Consider the following 18,944-nt stretch of genomic DNA (forward strand, 5'->3'; position numbering starts at 1 on the left):
AATCTAGTGAGATGAGCTGTGCAGCGTTCTGAATGTGTAATGCTTTGTGATGACTTTTGTTTTTATTGGTAACAAAGCAGTAAAAACTTTACAGATACCACAATAGAAAGTAAAAACAGGGTGACGTACAGAATAAAACATAAAAAACAAAATGAATAAGGGTTGAATAATAGTCACGATAGTTAGAATAATATAAACATCACACGGTTACTGTGACTGGGATTAGTTTAAATGTCAGTCATTGTAATATGGAGATCCCCTGCACCTATTTATTTATTTATTTATTTGTTTGTTTGTTTGTTATGGTTGCTTGCTTTGGGCTATGACCAGACCCAAAGGAGTCTCTGACCCACTGCAGATTTTATGTCCTGTCCTCCCTTGGACCACTCGTCTGTCTGCAGAGGAGTGACGTTCTTTGTGTTGCTTGTTTCTTCAGACTGTGTTTGTTTTTGTTTGTAGTATGTGGGGGAGTGTGTGAGTGTACAGTGAAAATGGCGTCTTCCCTATGCTTCCCTTGCCTGAATCCAGCAGGCTTTTGGTCCCCTTCTCTCTCGTTATGTTTGATAATTAATTGGCCTCATTAACTCTGGAATATACTCAGCCTCTGCTGCTCTGATCCCACTCTTCCTCATTGCTCACTCTGTGCTGCATCACACACAAAGATGAAATTAAAACGATCTCTATGAACGATGCTATGTATGCTGTGATGTATATGTATGTAATGTTAAGCCTGTGGGCTTTCAAAACAAAAGGCGCCATGCGTACGTATCATCATGGTAAGCATACTAGTAATATGGTAACATTTAGCATGTTAGCCTGCTTATGTTAGCATGTTTCCATGCTCATTAGCATCCATCTGATTTCACAGCTGAGGCTGAGGGCAGGTATTTTGACATGAACTGGAGTTTTGAAAGTGTTGGAAAGTCAGAGGACGACCAGCATCATTAGTATTTATCCTGCTTAGACCGTGAATGACTCAAACAAATGTTATGTTCCCTTCTTAGTGTATACCACATATGTAACTGCTTCACTCGTAAGGCCCTGAGCATTAAGCTTTTGTGCTGGCTCTGCAGTATGTGAGAGTGTGTGTGCGTAAATGAAGGAGTGTGCGTGTAGGTGTGTGTGTGTGTGTGTGTGTGTGTGTGTGTGTGTGTGTGTGTGTGTGTGTGTGTGTGTGTGTGTGTGTGTGTGTATGTGTATAGGTGTGGAGGTAAGTGTGGCAAGAACATCAATGGAGCAGTGATGACACCAGCAGTCTGAGAACAAACGGTAAGCTGAGACAGAGATCTGCTGTTGTGTTTTTACTCTCTTTCAATCAGTTGCTTCAGCTCGACGCGTCGCTTCAAATTTGTTGCCGGTGTTCATGCTGATGACGTTCACACTGGTCTTTTCAGACCTGGCAGCCGCCATTTGCAGATCTTCTTCCACTCAATCTGCACTGATTTGCCTAGAAAAAGTCAGATATTCATAGCTGCTTCTCGAGTGCCACTTTCATGGATGGTGAAGTCATGAGCCGCCCTACTCAGCCTCTGATTGGCCAGTACTCATAGTACCCTTCATGATTGGGTTGGTTAGGTTTAATTTTGGGGTAAGCTGATCAGAGAGTCATACTTTCACCGTCCTGCATCCCGGGTACATTTTGTGTGAGCATTGTGAAGTCTTGTGATCGTTAATGATGCTCATGTTCACGTTTGTTAGTCGACTGCTTGCCAAACACGAGGACGTTTGATGAACGCGCTATTATAGAGCTTTTAAGCACAACAAGGGAACTGGATTAGACTGACTGAGATAGTGATGCTGGGGAGATAGAGAAGGCTGAAAGTGAGGTTTGTTCCTCTGATTTCAAGCTGATTTTAGGCTGCAGTAACCCCCTTAAACTACAGTCTACAGCCACTGTTTTTTGTTAATTTGAAACTATAAAAGATGGAAATAACAGGAGTTCTCTGCCCTGACTGGCCTTCACAGTCAGTTTATTTCAACAAGATTTGAAAGAAATGTCTCTATTTTACAATCAAAGGTGTTCAGAAGACCCACGACAGTGAACGTCTCATTTTCTGACAAAATTCTTCTTACTGTGTTTGAACTTTATGGGTTTGAGTTAACCAGCACACGGTGTCTTCATCTCTTTCTTTACATTAATTCCATACCACACAGGGATGTTCAGTGAAATGAAAAGAATCCCAGCAGAGTGTTTTGTCTTGTACCTCTCAAATCCTGGAGCACTCTGAGCTTTCTGATGCTTTCAGTACAAAAGACACACTCAGGGGTTTGAGAAAGACAAAAGCAATGCTTTTACAGCAGCACAGAGGTGTGCGTGCGTGTGTGTGTGCATGTGTGTGTGTGTGTGTGTGTGCAGTAAATGTGTATTTCTCTAACCTCTGTCAGCCACAGCAAGTTAACTTGTGTGTGTGGGTGGGTGAAAGCTCATGATTGGCTTTTTTGTGTCTCTGTGCTGCAGTAACATCATCAGTAGTGAACAGAGGTGTAGCTGGGAAACGTGTTCGTGCATCAGCAGCAGCCTCACTAATCCATCAGCCTGCATGCGCTCTGTCTGCTTTTCATGCATTTGTCGCACGGGTCTCTGTCACTGCTGCCATCACATGCATCACTTCCTGTGTGCTAGAGGATTTCCTTCAGGAGGGAGCTGCGTCCCGCTGCATTTTCCACCATGAACAGGATATAGTTCAAATCTGAAGAATGATTTTCACACGTGGAGTAAATATTGACAGAATAGCTGCAGCGGCCTGAGTGTGACAGACAGCGTGACCAGCAGAGTGTCAGCAGTGACGCTCAGGAGCAGACGTCTGCTGTGATTTACGGCCCATCTGCTGCTGCCAGCGTCAGTGTTCTGTCAGGCGTCCTCACTTCCTGTCCTGCAGGACCCTTATACTTCCTGTTACTTCTTCTTCACTTGATTTATGTTTTGCTTCATGTATTTGCATAGTATTTGAATCAACCTCAGCCCTCACTTGTTAGAATAAGTGATGCCTTAACCATTGGACTGTAGGTGCAGCTTGCAACAGATTAAAAGAAGAATGGTCAGAATCAATGCAGCAGTGGAAGAGATACTCTGACTTCATGTCCTTTCAAGCTCCAAAACCCCTTGATCCTTTAATTCCCACAATGCAACTCGATAGCACCTCTCGTTAGACCCTCCCTGCCTGGTAAACACGTGTCACTCAAACTCCACACCCCCAGTTTGTAACGCATGCTTTCTGTTAAAGATTTCTGTGGCTCCACGTTCAAGATAACGCTGATGACAACAGATTTATTCACAAACTGTTCTGACTAAACTGACCTTCACCTGTCGAGCTCCTTGAATCCCACGTAAAGATGCTGGACGTGGATCTTCGTCCACATCATTTCAGATCATGCTGCTGTGTAGCTGCTGTTCGTATGAGCAGCAGAATATCATGACCCTCTTTGAACTGCAGACTGAGCATGTGTGAGTGTGGAGTAGCAGCTCTGAGCCTGTGGGTGAAGCTGCTCCAGCCCACACAGCTCTCCCACTTGCCGCAGAGGATGGCACGCATCAGCAGCCAGGGAGACGCTCCACCACAGTGAAAGCTGACGTAACGCACCAACGCTGGAAATGGCAGGACAGTGGGAGCTGTGCTGTGGCCTGCTTTGAGTTACTCTGGATTTTGTTAATGTATGTGCACAAATGTACACCTGAGGAAAGCTCCTGATAACCCCTGTCATCTCCAGTTTGCTTTGCTGCAGCAGCTGTGATTCCATAGAAGGAGTTTAGGCCATTAGCGTTTATAAAGCGGGACCAGATCGAGGTGAAGTGATGGAGTTTCCCCATTGACCGCTGCTCTTTCAAAATGAATAGACACAAACATGAATTATATCCTCGGGAGGTTTTGAAGCTTTGTTAATGCGGGCATGGGCCTCCAAAGCTATGAGCACACAGAGGTGTTTACGCTCAGCACCTTATCTGCTGCAGTGTGCTTGGAAACACCAGGGGGCGTACCAACAAAATATTGTGTGACGATGTCAAAGAGTGTTAGCAGAAGAACGCCATAGATCAAACATGGCTGTGGACGCTGCTATACAGCTCCCCAGTGCAGAGGAAGAAATGTAAATCTCTGTATGATATTAATATTGCTTTTCATGTGGCTAAGCATGCTTTTGTAATACATTCACACCCTGGAGGTTCCTTGACGTAACCGGAGATTTCCTCAGCAGTTCTTGCACAGCTGGTCCGGGGGTTTGCACGGGAAACCTTTTTATCACCTCCATGCCGTCCAGTTTCCAGTCATCAGGCAGCTCTGTGTGTCTGTAGATCTTATCATAACCCGGGTGAGTCAGGCAGGATGTTGTCCTCTTCGGATGATGAGTCACTGCGCAGTTATTTCACCATCTTGGTGAAACGTCTTGGCGGCGTCTAAAATAACAACCCGCCAAGTGCCAGATCCTGGAAATGTAGTCTGGAAGGAAGGTGGGTCAGATTAACCTTATCTGACCTGACCTCACCTGACCTGTCAAACAGGCCAAAGACTTATTAGTTCTCTTGTAATTTGAAGCTCTGTTACACAATACTATGAATTTCCAGTTAATTTGGTGGCATGTGTTAGCCTGCAAGGTGTGCATGAACACCTTCTGCTGACTTCTAGGAACCGTTGATGTTTTTTACTTTAGTTTACTAATTTTTGAGGTGAGCCAAACATTAACTGGTACTGCAAATGTTTGGAGCTCATTCTAAAGTTAATAATTCACAATTATTTTAGCATTGGCAGTATTAGCCATGCCAATATGCCAACATCTACTTGTACAGACATTCATCGTCCCCAGAGGATGAATCATAATGACATTGGTGATCCTCTGAGCTTTCCTTTAGTGGCATGTGGTTTTGAATGAAATGTCTGAACATCTGTTGGATGGATTGTCATAAAATTTGGTACACACATTGTAATCACAGTGCATCCAGTACATTAGTTCATGACCAAATACCTGCAAAACTAATGCAAAACAAGCATAGCTGCAACATCTAGAGCATTTGCAGGTTTGAAGAAATATTAGTTAAAGTGAACCGGTGTGAGAGGAGGTCTTCAGGAGTATGAGGGGATGAATACAGACAGTGAATGAATACGTAGTAGCAGTTTGACAAAGAGGTAAAAAGACCATCAATTGTTTTCTCTTTTTTTGTCCTCACTTGTTTTTATTAGATCTTTTTTGTTGTTTATTTCCTTCTTTCAGTCTCTGACACACACACATACAAACACAGGCTGCAGAAGACGAATTTCAATTGGGTGGGGGAAGGATTTCACTGTGGGGGAGGCTACATGAAGAGAAGTGTGTGTGTGTGTGTGTGTGTGTGTGTGTGTGTGTGTGTGTGTGTGTGTGTGTGTGTGTGTGTGTGTGTGTGTGTGTGTGTGTGTGTGTGTCTGAAAGGGGGTTCACAACAGGATGAGGTACAAAAGGGGGCAGAAATATGAAAAAAGAGAAGAAAGAGAGAGAAGGGGGAAGGGGAGTGTGACGTAATTTATGAGGCAATTTAATGTGGCAAGGTTTAATCTCTCCACACACACACACACACACACACACACACACACACACACAAACAAACACACACACCTCCTAACCCAGTTCCTCTGTGTCTGCACATAATTATCCCATCATGTAATTCAGTGGATGTTTGTGGACGTGATGAGACCCACATTCTGGATTTATGCCTTCTTTACATTTTCACCTTTGCTGCTCGTGATTATATTTATATGTTGTGTATAAAATGTCAGCAAATTCTGGAAAATACCAATCACAGCTTCCCAAAGCGTTGTCCTACAGTTGAACATAAAAAATACTTACGATTAATCGCTTCGACTAATGAATGAATCGTGTCTCGTTTCTGTGCTTTAGGTTAACTGATTAGTTTGCTGTAATTGTAATAATTACGTTTTGTTTTCTACATGTAAACAAACCGAATGCTTGTGCACTGTTCGGTTGCAGTTTCTCACATCTGGAGATTTGGGTTGGGGTCTCTCGTGGGCTCGTGCCATCAGAGCAGAATTTGATCAGATTTTGTTTCTTTTGTCATAAATTTGCAGAGTTGATGAAAACGTCATTACAGTAAACGGATAGATTGGCTGATTAAAGGTGTCAGTCATCTTTCTTAATGACCTTTTTATCATAATGGGTTGTGTTTAATATAGCGTGATGATTGTGTTGAACGCAGCCTGTTTTTAAGTGTGTTTCTAGTATTTACCTGAAGTGTTATATTTGGACCTGCTTTGACTCCACATGTCCAGCTGTTCACTAATTACACACGTCATTATCACCTTTAATGATGGAAGATGAAAAGCCTTACCTCTGTCTCACCTCTCCTTCTGTGTTCCTCCCCTCCCATCCAGGAGGGCCAGCAGCTGATCCAGGAGAAGCCAGAGCTCAGCCCGGTGGTCCGGAAGAAGCTGGAGGAGATCAGGGAGTGTTGGCAGGATCTGGAGAGCACCACCCAGGCCAAAGCCCGCCAGCTCTTTGAGGCCAACAAGGCAGACCTGCTGGTACAGAGCTACGAAAGCCTGGACCAGAGACTGGGCCAGCTGGAGGGTCAGCTGGTCTACGTGGACCAGGGACAGGACCTCACCACCGTCAACAAGCAGCTGAAAAAACTGCAGGTATGTAGGAGTTAAAAACATTAAAAAACTTGCTCTTCAGTCAGTTCACAGCCATTTGAGCCAGGACTTTTTCAGTCGTGATCTTTCCAGTGTAAACGTTTGGTCACACTTTATATTAAGGTAAACATTCATCATCTGGAGGGTAGGGGCTTAGGGCTATTAAGGCCAATATGAGCCAGTTGAGTCGAAAAGAATTGTGCAGCTCCTGTTCTTTACTCTACTGTACACGTTTACATCATCATCGTCTCACCGTGACGCCTTCATCTCATTGATATTTGAAGAAGACGTCACGTTTTCTAACAGCAGCATTTCTCTCAGTCTACCTGCAGTGCTTCCTCATCTCATTTCAGCCAAGTTTTTGATTTGTGTTTATGTTTTGTTTTGTTTTTTAACTCTCTAAGCCATCAGCAACCCAGGGAGCTCTCACCAAGAGTTTCATCCCAGCATCATTTTAGAAATACTGATGACTAGAAAGTATTGATTAGTATATTTATTAACATCTCGTAAACCTTTATTTTTGTGATAGGATTAAAAATCTGGTGACTTCTGCAGAATTAAATTCATCACTTTCATTTGATTCTCTTTGGAATTTGCCTTACAATAGAGGCTACAGCTGTGCTGCCAGAGATCTTTTCAAACACAAGTACAGTTAATAGATATACTCTTAATCTCACCTATAATTTAGTATTTCATAATTTAATCCCTGTAATGTTGGGCTGTAACTCTTCGCCTCCCACCAGCAGTGGGTTCATACTCTTAACACAGCTCACAGCAGGCCACTGTGACCCGGGCTGCCACACAGATTCATCCTTTCATTACTTCATCATTTCACCAGACATGTCTCACTCTCCTCTCCCACAGCAGCTTCCTTTAACAGGTCGCCATTAGCTCTGCTTTACCACATCACCCTAACTCCAAACCAAACTCCACTACCCAGCATCCATCCTGGCAAGGGGTACAGTAAACTTCACTACACTTCACGTCTGTCCATTATTCTTTTGCTGTTCTGGTTATTTTCAGTCTCATCTTCGCTTTCATGCTCATCTTTTCTTAAGTAGCGTGAACTGAAGGTGTATATTCGACAATTCTACAAACTTTATTGATACAAATAATCGCAGTTATTGTTTCTGTTATGATCCTTTTGCCGTTTTTTGCTTCTGCTACTTTAATTTGAGGCATTACAAGCAGCCAGTTATGAATACATTCTTACTGTGATTGTGTCATTCTGTCTTTTTAGGCCCCAAACTGTGACGGACCTTTTTGCAGTGTCTTTTCCTTTCACGTTTAAATCCAAATGTATTCTCTCTTCTCTACTCTTCTCTACCATTTTGATAACTTACGCTCTACTCCCCCTCTCCTGCTCTCGCTCCCCCCCTCCCCCAGACCATGGAGACCCAGATGGAGGAGTGGTATAAGGAGGTGGGGCAGCTCCAGGTGCAGGTGGCCACCATCCCGCAGCAGACGCAAATCAAGGAGGCGGTCGCCGGGCGCCAGGCCACCGTGGAGGCCAGGATGGTGCGTCTGATTGAGCCGCTGAAGGAGAGACGGCGCATCCTGCTGGCGTCCAAAGAAGTTCACCAAGTTGGACGAGACCTGGAGGACGAGATTGTGAGTTTGACAGCTGTCAGCACACACTGACACACACACTCTCACAAAAAACAGCTATTTTGGATTCAGGCTGCATAAGTCAAGTGGGACTTGACAGGTCTTTGTATAATCGATTAATCTTAATCTGTTATTATAATCTGCTGAGTGTCACATCGTTGTGTTTGCAGTTGTGGATCCAGGAGCGCCTCCCGATGGCCATGTCTCAGGAGCACGGCTCCACTCTGCAGGCAGTCCAGCAGCTCATGAAGAAGAACCAGGTAAAGAAATCAGAACAGCCAGCGATTCTACCTGAAGCCTTTTTCTGCTGCGCAACTGAAGTCTGGCTCCCCCTGTAGATGCACTGACAGCACCCTAATTTCAAGTCATGATGGTGAAGTCACAGAGGGATGGGCAGAACATGACGTGCAGTCCTAATTTATACCCCTCATACCGACCCACCCACGTTATTGTACATTGTACTTATTTTACTCCTGTATTCAGCGTTATCATTGCTCTGCTTTCACTTGGAGAAAGTCTAAAAAGCCACCTCCACCTTCTTGTTCCTCCCTTCCTCCTTTCCTCCAGACACTTCAGAGGGAGCTGCAGGTCCACAGGAGCCGGATCGAGGACGTCCTGGAGAGGGCGGCGATCATCGCGTCCATACGCAGCCCTGAAGCAGACTGCGTCAGGGCGGGCCACGACCAGCTGGCCCAGCTGTGGAATCTGCTCTGGGCCGAGACGGAGAGGAGACAGCTGCTTCTGGACGCCATGTACCAGGCCCAGCAGTACTACTTCGACACAGCCGAGGTGGAGGCCTGGCTGAGCGAGCAGGAGCTGCACATGATGAACGAGGAGAAGGGGAAGGTGTGTGCAATTGTCTGACCCTAATGTGAGACCCTTCCTCTTTACACACTGTAGAGTTACACATAAAGGCAGGATTGGACATTTGCGCTCTGTGTGTGAAACGCTTGCTTGTGTGCGTCACTTCCTCCTCCCACCAGGACGAGCCGAGCACACTGCAGCTGCTGAAGAAACACCTGGTCCTGGAGCAGACCATCGAGGACTATGCTGAGACCATCGGCCTGCTGTCACAGCAGTGTCGACAGCTGCTCGAGATGGGACATCCAGACTGGTGAGCATGTAAACACACACAAACAGATTTCCTGTCGCCATAAAATACATGACAGGAATGCTCTTAACTTCCTGCGTTTCAGAAATTCAAAGCCAAAGTCAATTGCTGTTCAGAAGATGTGTGATCTAAGTGACAGTGGAGTGATTGTTGGTGCCAGATGGGATGGTTTCCTCCTAACATCCTCATTTTCACCACAACAGTCTCTAGAGTTTACAAAGGATGATGCACAAAACTGAAAACATCCAGCAAGCGACAGTTCAGTGGATGAAAATGTTTGTCAATGAGAGAGGTCAGAGGACAGTGGCCAGTCTGGTTCAAGGTGACAGCAAGGCAACAGTAACTCAAATAACCAGGCGTTACCAGAGTGCTTGAAGTGGATGGACTACAGTAGCAGAGGACCATATGGGCTCCACTCCTGTCAGCTAAGACCAGGAACCTGAGGCTACAGTGGACACAAGCCCACCAAAATCGATTTCTGCTGCGACACACAGATGGTAGAGTCAGAGCAGAGGATCCTACCCAGTATCAGAAAGGTGTAAAGTGTGTAAATTGTGCGGATTGTATGCCATGATTTCAGAAGCATCAGTGCCCTCATCCTTCTGATGCCTGCGTGCCTGCTGCAGTGCTCTCACTGTCTCTTCTCTTTCCACAGTGAGCAGATCAGCAAGCGTCAGTCGCAGATCGACCGTCTGTATGTGTCTCTGAAGGACCTGGTGGAGGAGAGGAAGAGTCGTCTGGAGCAGCAGTACTGGCTCTACCAGCTCAACAGGGAGGTGGACGAGCTGGAGCAGTGGATTGCTCAGAAGGAGGTGGTCGCCAGCTCGCCCGAACTGGGTCAAGACTTTGAGCATGTCACTGTAAGTGTGTCAACAGATGTCTGGAGATGAATCATAGATTTAAGAAACACTTTTTATAAGTCTAATGTTGAAATCTGTTCTGTTCTCCCTTCCTCCGCCTCTGCCACACCTCCAGGTCCTGCAGGAGAAGTTCACAGAGTTTGCGTCAGAGACAGGCAGTGTGGGGCAGGAGCGAGTGACAGCCGTCAACCAAATGGTGGATGAGCTGATTGACTACGGCCACTCAGAGGCTGCCACCATCGCTGAGTGGAAGGACGGGGTGAACGAGGCCTGGGCCGACCTGCTGGAGCTCATGGAGACCCGGGCGCAGATGCTCGCTGCCTCACACCAGCTTCACAAGTTCTTCTCTGACTGCAGAGAGGTGAGATACCTGAGGAACACGGCTGAGGCCCAAGACAAGACATAGATATGCTATAGTGTTTCATACTATAGAGTGCAATATAATATGGTGCAGTTACACCACTTCACTGATCTCTGAGGGGATATTCAGTGCAATGCAACACTTTGAGCTTATTATTTTTACAGATCTGTTTTTAGACTGATTTCGCCCACATTTAATGTCTTCATCCGGGTAAAGTTTTAGTGTTTTCTGGTGCAAGAAGACACTGTTCACCACAGTTTACTGTAACCAACACCCTCACTGTGGTGAAAACAACTGAAATCCCTAAAAAAAGGGGGAGAAAATGGAAATGAGCTGCTGATTATTCACAAGTGTCCTTCAGTTTGAGCAAAGTATTCAGTGTTCCTGCCCTGCAGAAGGTGTTTTTAATGTAAGCTCGATTTATTTGTTGTTGAATTTCAATGGTGGAACATGAGAAGAAACTGTTATGGTAGAGGATAAACACTGTAGTATGTATTCATAAGTGACACGACAGACATGAATTCTATCTTATGGTTTTGAAAAAGATTTTATAAACCCAAGATTTATGCACATTCCTCAACCCTCACAGGAGAGAGTACTGTCTGAGGCAGTTCAACATAAAAATCAGAAGAAATCTCGTCACAGTTCGGCTGCGTGTGCATGAAATATATTCATTTTTCCGCACACAGATCTCACAAACCACACAGACATTATATGAAATACATACTTCTCCCCTCACACCAGGTTCGCAGGTGGAACACTTCTATACTGCTTTGTGTGGTCATTTTTTCAGGTTTTGGCTCAGATCGACGACAAACATCGAAGGCTGCCGGAAGTTCGTGCTCGACAGGGCAGCACTGCCAACACCAGCACCCTGCAGAGGCTCCTGCACAGCTTTGAACAGGACATACACCTGCTGGTCACACAGGTAGGGTAACATGCACGTGAACAGACAGCATGTAAGGTTGCCTGCTTCAGTATTCACTGACTCCGGGAAGAATCACAAAGACCACAGGACCTTTCCTACTACTAATACAGCTGTTTACATGGACTAAATTACCTGTCCCAGTATACTGACATTCTACTCTATTTTGTTGTGTTTTGTTGTGCTTTACAGACAGTGTATTGTTACAGGGATGGTGGTAACTTTGATGTGATTAATCTTTATTTTAAAACTACAGATTTAAGGTACAGTGTGCAGGATTTAGTGGCATCTAGTGGTGAAGTTTCAGAATGCAGCCAGCAGAACACCCCTGCCTCACCCCATCCTTTCCAAGTGTGTAGGAGAACCTACAGAGCTTGCAGAAGGTGCTCTATAGAGCCAGTGTTTGGTTTGTCCATTCTGGGCTACTGTAGAAACATGGCGAACTCTGCAGAAGAGGACTCGCTCCCTCTGTAGATATAAAGAGCTCATGCTAAGGTCATAAAATCATATGTGCTGGATCTTTAAATTAAGGTAAAAAGTTGACTTGAATGGATGGTAAAAATCTTTATTTGAGTCTGAATCTTTATGGCAAAACTCCCGTCTTACTCTGCATTTAATTTAGCTTCATCTAGCCTCTCATGCACCTGCGGAACAGAAACTGTGGTACATTTTGCTGAAGAGTGATGCAGAACCACAGCTGCTCCGTGTCAGCCCCAGCGACAGAGATGGTACCATTAGGCCCTGACTAAACACAACTGCCAGAGCAGCTGTGTTTTGTGCGTCATTTGGAAAACAAACTCATTCTCTTTCCATTTTTTCATTCCTGTTTCTTCCTTGTCTCTGCCAGGTGCGTCAGCTGCAGGAGAGCGCGGCCCAGCTGAGGACGGTGTACGCCGGCGAGAAGGCCGAAGCCATCGCGTGCCGCGAGCACGACGTCATGCAGTACTGGAAGGAGCTGCTGACATCCTGCGAGGAGTGTCGAGTCCAGATCACCACCGAGACGGACAAGCTGAGGTTCTTCAGCATGGTCCGAGATCAGATCATGTGGATGGAGTCTATCATCTGTCAGATAGGGACAGGAGAGAAGCCCAGGTACCTACGCTACAACACCTTCTCAACAGAGAACAGCTGGCATCTTTGAATCCAGTGTAATCTGTGATCTGACCCAACAATCAGCAAGTTACCTGCATTAACAAGTGTCTGTGTGCTGTGTCCGTCCTGCAGGGACGTGTCTTCAGTTGAGGTGCTGATGAATTATCACCAGAGTCTGAAGAGTGAAGTGGAGGCTCGCAGCCGGAGCACCATAGAGTGCATCGAGATGGGCAAAACCCTGCTGGCTGCTCGAAACCCAGCAGCTGAAGAGGTGGAATCAGACACGTGATCACTGTTATAAAGTTCATTTCAATCTCAGTCATCTACAACAGAAATGCAATCTTAACTTAAATTCCATTATGTTAGCACTAATTTTGACTGCTGTGGTTTTGATGTTCCTGATTTTGGTTGTCAGATCAAAGAGAAGCTGGACAAGGTGATTGCTAAGCAGCATGAGCTGTCTGAGAGGTGGGACAAGCACTGGGAAGTCCTGCAGCAATGTGAGACGCACACACACACACACACACACACACACACACACACACACACACACACACAGCCTTCACTTCCTTTTGAATATCATTTTCATTTCTCCTCTCCTCCCCTCAGTGTTGGAGGTTCACCAGTTCGCTCAGGAGGCGGTGGTGGCGGAGGCATGGCTGACCGCTCAGGAGCCGTTCATCAGCAGCAATGAGCTGGGCGGGAGCGTGGATGAGGTCGAGCAGCTGATTCGTCGGCACGAAGCCTTCCGTAAAGCCGCCGCAACGTGGGAGGAGCGATTCAGCTCACTGCGACGACTCACCACGGTAATATCAACATCATTAGTGTTAGCGTCATCATTATTGTGTTAATACGTGCACAACGTGGTCAGAATAAGTTGTAAGTTCTGTTCGGGATACGTTTCCATGTCAAAAACCTTTGTGACTCCTTACCGTCGAAGTTTGATCACAAGTTTTCTTTCTGCAGGTAGAAAAGTTGAAAGCAGAGCAAAGCAAACTACCCCCGACCCCTCTGCTGGGTCGTAAAGTCTTCCTGGACCCGCAAGATGCCACCCCCAGTCCGTCCGTTCTCCCCCGCCTCCCAATCTCCCCCGTCACAAGACAGACCATCTACGAACAGAATGAAGCCAGCTCTCCTCCCTCGCCCTCACCTGCCACTCCTACGCCTTCTCCTTCGTCTGTGGCTCGCCGGCTCGGCTCAACGGTCGCCAACTACATACCTGTGATGAACGGCTCCAGCTACCGCCACGCCCTGGAGGCGCGGCACGGCAGTGTGGTGGGCGTGGCTGCGGGACTGGGCCAGCCCTCGCCTTCCTCAATCGCCTCAGTTGCCACGGCGGCCATGCTGGTCTCAGCCAACCAGATGCGAGAGAGTGCCAGCGCGACAAAAGATCAAGCAGCGAAGGTAATGAGTCACCTGCAGCCAGCTCAGGCGGCGAGGACGCTGGAGGCGAAGACGTCCCCGTATCTGCGGCAAGCTAAAATCAAACACATGGATGATGCGGTGACGCCGCTGATCGTGGCGAGCCGGCTGGAGAAAGCGAGGGAGAGGGAGAGGGGGAGAGAGAGAGAGATGCTGATGATGGGAGAGATGGGGATGGAGAAAGCGGAGGTGGCCGTGATGGCCGAGGTGGTGCTCCAAGAGCCGAGCCGGGAGCGCCTGCACAGCGAGCCCACCAGAGGGCCACGGGGGTCCAGGAACGACCCGTTAGGACATGCCGAGCCCCAGGTCCAGACCCACGTCCACCACAGGGACCACAAGATAGAAAGACAGCTGTCCAGCGAGCAGCTGATCCAGGCACGCAGGGACGAGCTGCCTCAGGAGGTGTGGAGGGAACATGCCGAGAGGCGGGAGAGGCGGCCGCTGGAGAGGCAAACGTCCAGCGAGCAGGAGGGCCATGGGGGCCACGGGGGCCACGGGAGCCACGGGAGCCACGAGGGCAGGCGGAGAGAGAGGGACCGACACCGGCTGGAGAGACAGGAATCCAGTGAGCACGACACCGGCAAGGAGCACTCCGACAGACGCTCAGGAGGAGGGTGAGACTTCATACAGCATATAGATGAATGCGTAGTTAGAGATGCTTTTGGAATTGAGTGTATGTTTCTGCCGAGGACTATAAATCATGAATGATGGATATTACAGTTTTTCTAAAACTCTGATTGTTAACCCTAATGTGATTCTTTAATCTGCTTATTTTGTACAGAGAAAAGAGATCCACCCTGGCAGAAATTGTAGAGCAGCTGCAAGAAAGAGAAGCTGCACAGGTGGAGATTTGTGTCGCGCATTTCATCCAAATACAGTGTTTGCAGATACTCAGTGTTTGTTTGTGTCTTATATTCAATAAGAAGTCACGTCCCATCGTTACTGGCCAGTTCTTTCTCTGTCATGTTTCATCACTTCATGGTGGTGATTTCTCTAGTTCATACAAACATTTTGGACTCTTCCGTACACATAGATGTATTCTTTAGATGATGAAAATGTAGAACACAGAATGCACAATATAGACTGCCGCAGATATTAATTTTAAACCATGAGCCGAATTCTGAGTGACTCCATCACCTCTCGCCTCCCTCAGGCCCGTGGTGAGGTGCCCCGCCTGCCTAACGGGTTACCAGAGAAGTCTTCCCGTCCCGACCGGCCTCGAGCTCGCGACAGACCCAAACCGCGGCGCCGACCGCGACCCAAAGAGGCAGGAGAAACGACCACGCGGCGGTCCAGGTCCGCTCCAGCCCAGAGCAGCCCTGCAGTACCCCAGCCGCCAACACACACTGCCCACCACGAGGGCTTCCTTTTCCGCAAGCTGGACATCGAGAGCCTGAAGAAGAGCACCAATAGGTGGGTGTTCAGGGTCTTAATGATGAGCGTAACATCTGGATTAGCAGATGAAAGAAGATGGAAAGAAGGAGAATGGACACTGGTATCATGAGTATCAGGCTTTAGGATTTTGGTCAAATGTGTTTGGAAGTAAAGTTTACATTTTAATCTGGTTGTCTGGGAAGGTTATTGATTATTTCACTTATAATTAGAACAACATCTCACCTTTTCTGCTAAATCTAAACTCTCTTGTCTTTACTGTGAATTGTCACAAACCCCGTTCTTCAAGGACTGACGTCTGGTAGAGCAAAGTATTTTCAAATACTCATGACATCAGTGCCCACTCCTTTTACTGATTCAACTACAAGAGCATGACTCTAGCATGCTAAGCTAACAAGCTCACACACTGCGCTGACACTGTGTCTGACATGCTGAGCAGATGCATGACCGTCAGACGACAGACGACCCACGATAACCCACTGGTTGCCCCAGCGTGTGGGTCGACACGATAGAGGCGGTAATAAGCTAAGCTTTGGGTTTGTACATGTCCAGAAGCATGCATGCATTAACGTTTAGACGTGTTTAGATTCAAGGGATGCAGTGACGTTTTAATTTTTACCTAAACTGATGAATTTGTGCCGTTTGCTGTAACGGGCAGGAATACTCAGGTTTGGTATGTTTATCACTGTTTGTCCTGTTGCTTGTTGCTCGCTCTCAGCACTGTCTTCAGTCTCTAACGTGAAGTGTTGTTTGCTTCCAAAACATAGAACAGTTAGAGAACACACAGCAGTGCCCGACAGTTGATCATTTCTCTGTCATATCAATACATCGTAGTCCACTATGACCTTTTTAATGTGGGGCTACTGTTAGCTTATTAGCTAGCCTGTAAGCTTGTAGTTTCTTGTACTCTTGAGCCCACAGAATAGAGCGCAGTAGAAGTGTTGGGCTGGCTAGCAGTCGCTTAGCTTAACCACGCACACACAGCACACACACATGCACATGCACACACACTCCCTGGCTTCCACAGATGACTGCCCTGCTTCCTCCAGAGAGACACCAAAGGCAAAGTCTCTCTCTCTGCACTGCCCCCTAGTGGCTGGGCTGACCACGCACAGCTAAAAGCTCACCCCCCCTCCAGCTACGGATTAGCCCCACTCATGTGCCCGCCCGAGGCAGTGGATGAATGTCTCGTATGTACATGCCCTGTTATGTACATGGCAAGGTAAAGCATAATCCTGAATGGCTTAAATCTGGACAAGTGTGAATCTCCAAACGGCTCCTCGCTGGGCTCATTGTATGCTCTCCTTTGCTTTATATTCGACGACAAAGAGAGCATAGAGTTTGTCTGTGAGGAAGGATCGAGATTCAACCTGTCTCTTACATGAGTGTGTGTATGTGCACATTAATATTCTGGTATTATTCAGGATGACCAAGTGGCCTTTATGACAGGATACGGTGCATGTGAATGGTGTGTACTCTTTATGAACTGACTGTACTGTGCTATTAAAATCTCTCAGCCAATAGTTTCACGTTAAAGTTTCACCCCCGAGCTGTCATCGATCGTTTTCCAATTAAGGTTTTCCTTCATCAGTCTTTTTGAAAAAGAAATTCATTTGTCAACAGCCGCAGCTCCGACGAGGCGTACACTGCGATGACAAACATCTTCAGAGCTCATCGCACGTCACACAGCGAGATAACATCAGACATGTCAGATGATGCATCCTTTCGTTGTATTTCAGTCACTCGGTGTGTAAATGTTGGCTGTAACAGCAGTCACATGAAGCTCAGTGAGCTCGTTTCAGTGTCAACTATAAAAAAGGGCCTTTAGAGAGCAGCTCTTGGTGTGAAACACTAGCTTTTGTCTCTCAAACTAGCATTACCATTTGTTTCTATCTTTATTTAAATGATGTGGTTCTGTGGGTATGATTAGGACGAGGGATGCACTGATCCGCTTTTTCACCTCTGATACCGATATCTGAGGTTTAGTAATTGGCCGATACCTTTCTCACTGTGTGGAAAAGACTTCCTTCTCAAGGTCACTTCATCTTCTCTAAAGCTGCACCGCCACAGACAGCAGCGCTAACGTTAGCGGTGTAGACACCGTGTCACATGCACCAGAGCTCTTCTCCAGTCTCGTCAGTTCAGAGGTATTTGAAATCAGGATATGAAGCTGCGCACAGACAGCTTGTTCTGAATAATACCTTTACTCGGGTAGAAGCTATTAACTGGAATGCTGTGTGCATGTAAACAGGCTCACAGAGGGAGAAGAAGCATGATGATGATGATGATGATGATGATGATGACGATGACGACGACTTGAAGTTGTGTTGTTGCCAAAATGCCATTTAACCAAACTCTCCCTCTTTTCTCCTCTCTTCCTCGATGCTCCTGGCTGCTCCTCTCGTCTCCTCCAAGGTAAGTCATATATGAGCCCCACACACAGACACCCAGACTGTAAGTAGCCTCCCTCCCCATCCCTCCATCCCCCACCTCCCTCCGTCCGTCCGTCCGTCCGTGCGTCTGTGCGTCCGTTCATTTGTGCTTGTTCAGCAGTGTGTTTCCTCCTCCCCTCTTGGCGCGGGTCCATCCCGCCTACCTACCTGTCTGCTCTGGTCAGGTGAGTGAGGTGTTAGCTCAGCGGGAGCGACTCTGCAGCTCTTCCTGACTCCTCCCGTCTCCCCCCAACCACCACCTCCCCACCTTCTCCGTATACCTCCCCTCCACTTCCCTCCCCCTTCACTCTCCCTCCCCTCACACCTCCCACCTTCCCACACCACAGCAGGTCGTGGGTCAACCTGTACTGCGTGCTGAACAAAGGGGAGATGGGCTTCTACAAGGACGCCAAGAACACCACCACGCCCTACAACAACGAGCCACTGCTCAACCTGTCCCACTGCCACTGCGACGTCACCAACGGCTACAAGAAGAAGAAGAACGTCTTCACGCTCAAGTGAGGATCTGTTTTTGTCCTTTCAGGCGCTCAAAGCCCGGGTTACAGATCAAACTGCCTCCCTCTGAGCGCCAGCTTTCACTCTTTACGACCTGCTCTCACAATACTTGTGACGGATAATGTGGCACCTGATTCAATCAGTGTGATCAGTGGATTTGCTCACAGGGTCAAAGGTCAATTGATGGCTTAATTTCCCGTAGGTGTGAATGTGAGTGTGAGTGGTTGTTGTCTGAGAGCGTACGCTGTCTCTAGTCCCAGTGGGGGCGGCTCCAGCCCCCATGACCCTGCAGAGGATGGATGGCTGCATACAGACACGTTTTGAATAGTGACTGACAGGCGCAGACACGACTGAACACCAGGTGTTTCATACAGCAGTATTCCTGGTGGAACCAGACTAACACATCAGGGTCTGTTTCAACCAAACCAAACAGTTTAGGTCTGAAAGCACCAGCAAATATTTTTCTTCTAAACAAACGTGTTTGTAAGTTCAGTTCTTCTCTTCTTCTTGCAGAACAAAGGACGGCAGCGAGTTTTTGTTCCATGCAAAAGATGAGGTGAGACCCACAATCGCTGACACAGAAACATAAAGAGTAAACGGCCAATCAGCTG

At 47.1% G+C, this 18,944-nt stretch overlaps 1 protein-coding gene across 2 annotated transcripts in view; it reads left to right on the forward strand.

The window, feature by feature from the left end:
* LOC139335859 (spectrin beta chain, non-erythrocytic 4) overlaps window positions 1–18,944 on the forward strand; it is a 64,526-nt gene that overhangs the window by 39,772 nt on the left and 5,810 nt on the right. For both annotated transcript variants that reach the window (XM_070969641.1, XM_070969642.1), the window contains 17 exons: window positions 6,354–6,617; window positions 8,001–8,225; window positions 8,393–8,482; window positions 8,790–9,068; window positions 9,206–9,336; window positions 9,989–10,193; window positions 10,309–10,554; window positions 11,348–11,482; window positions 12,327–12,571; window positions 12,704–12,842; window positions 12,987–13,071; window positions 13,181–13,377; window positions 13,538–14,607; window positions 14,775–14,835; window positions 15,147–15,406; window positions 18,165–18,335; window positions 18,847–18,889. In XM_070969641.1, the coding sequence (XP_070825742.1) occupies window positions 6,354–6,617; window positions 8,001–8,225; window positions 8,393–8,482; window positions 8,790–9,068; window positions 9,206–9,336; window positions 9,989–10,193; window positions 10,309–10,554; window positions 11,348–11,482; window positions 12,327–12,571; window positions 12,704–12,842; window positions 12,987–13,071; window positions 13,181–13,377; window positions 13,538–14,607; window positions 14,775–14,835; window positions 15,147–15,406; window positions 18,165–18,335; window positions 18,847–18,889 (3,846 nt within the window). The remainder of the gene's footprint in view (window positions 1–6,353; window positions 6,618–8,000; window positions 8,226–8,392; window positions 8,483–8,789; window positions 9,069–9,205; window positions 9,337–9,988; window positions 10,194–10,308; window positions 10,555–11,347; window positions 11,483–12,326; window positions 12,572–12,703; window positions 12,843–12,986; window positions 13,072–13,180; window positions 13,378–13,537; window positions 14,608–14,774; window positions 14,836–15,146; window positions 15,407–18,164; window positions 18,336–18,846; window positions 18,890–18,944) is intronic.

The sequence above is a fragment of the Chaetodon trifascialis genome, chromosome 9 (assembly GCF_039877785.1).
Source record: "Chaetodon trifascialis isolate fChaTrf1 chromosome 9, fChaTrf1.hap1, whole genome shotgun sequence".
NCBI classification, from domain to species: domain Eukaryota; kingdom Metazoa; phylum Chordata; class Actinopteri; order Chaetodontiformes; family Chaetodontidae; genus Chaetodon; species Chaetodon trifascialis.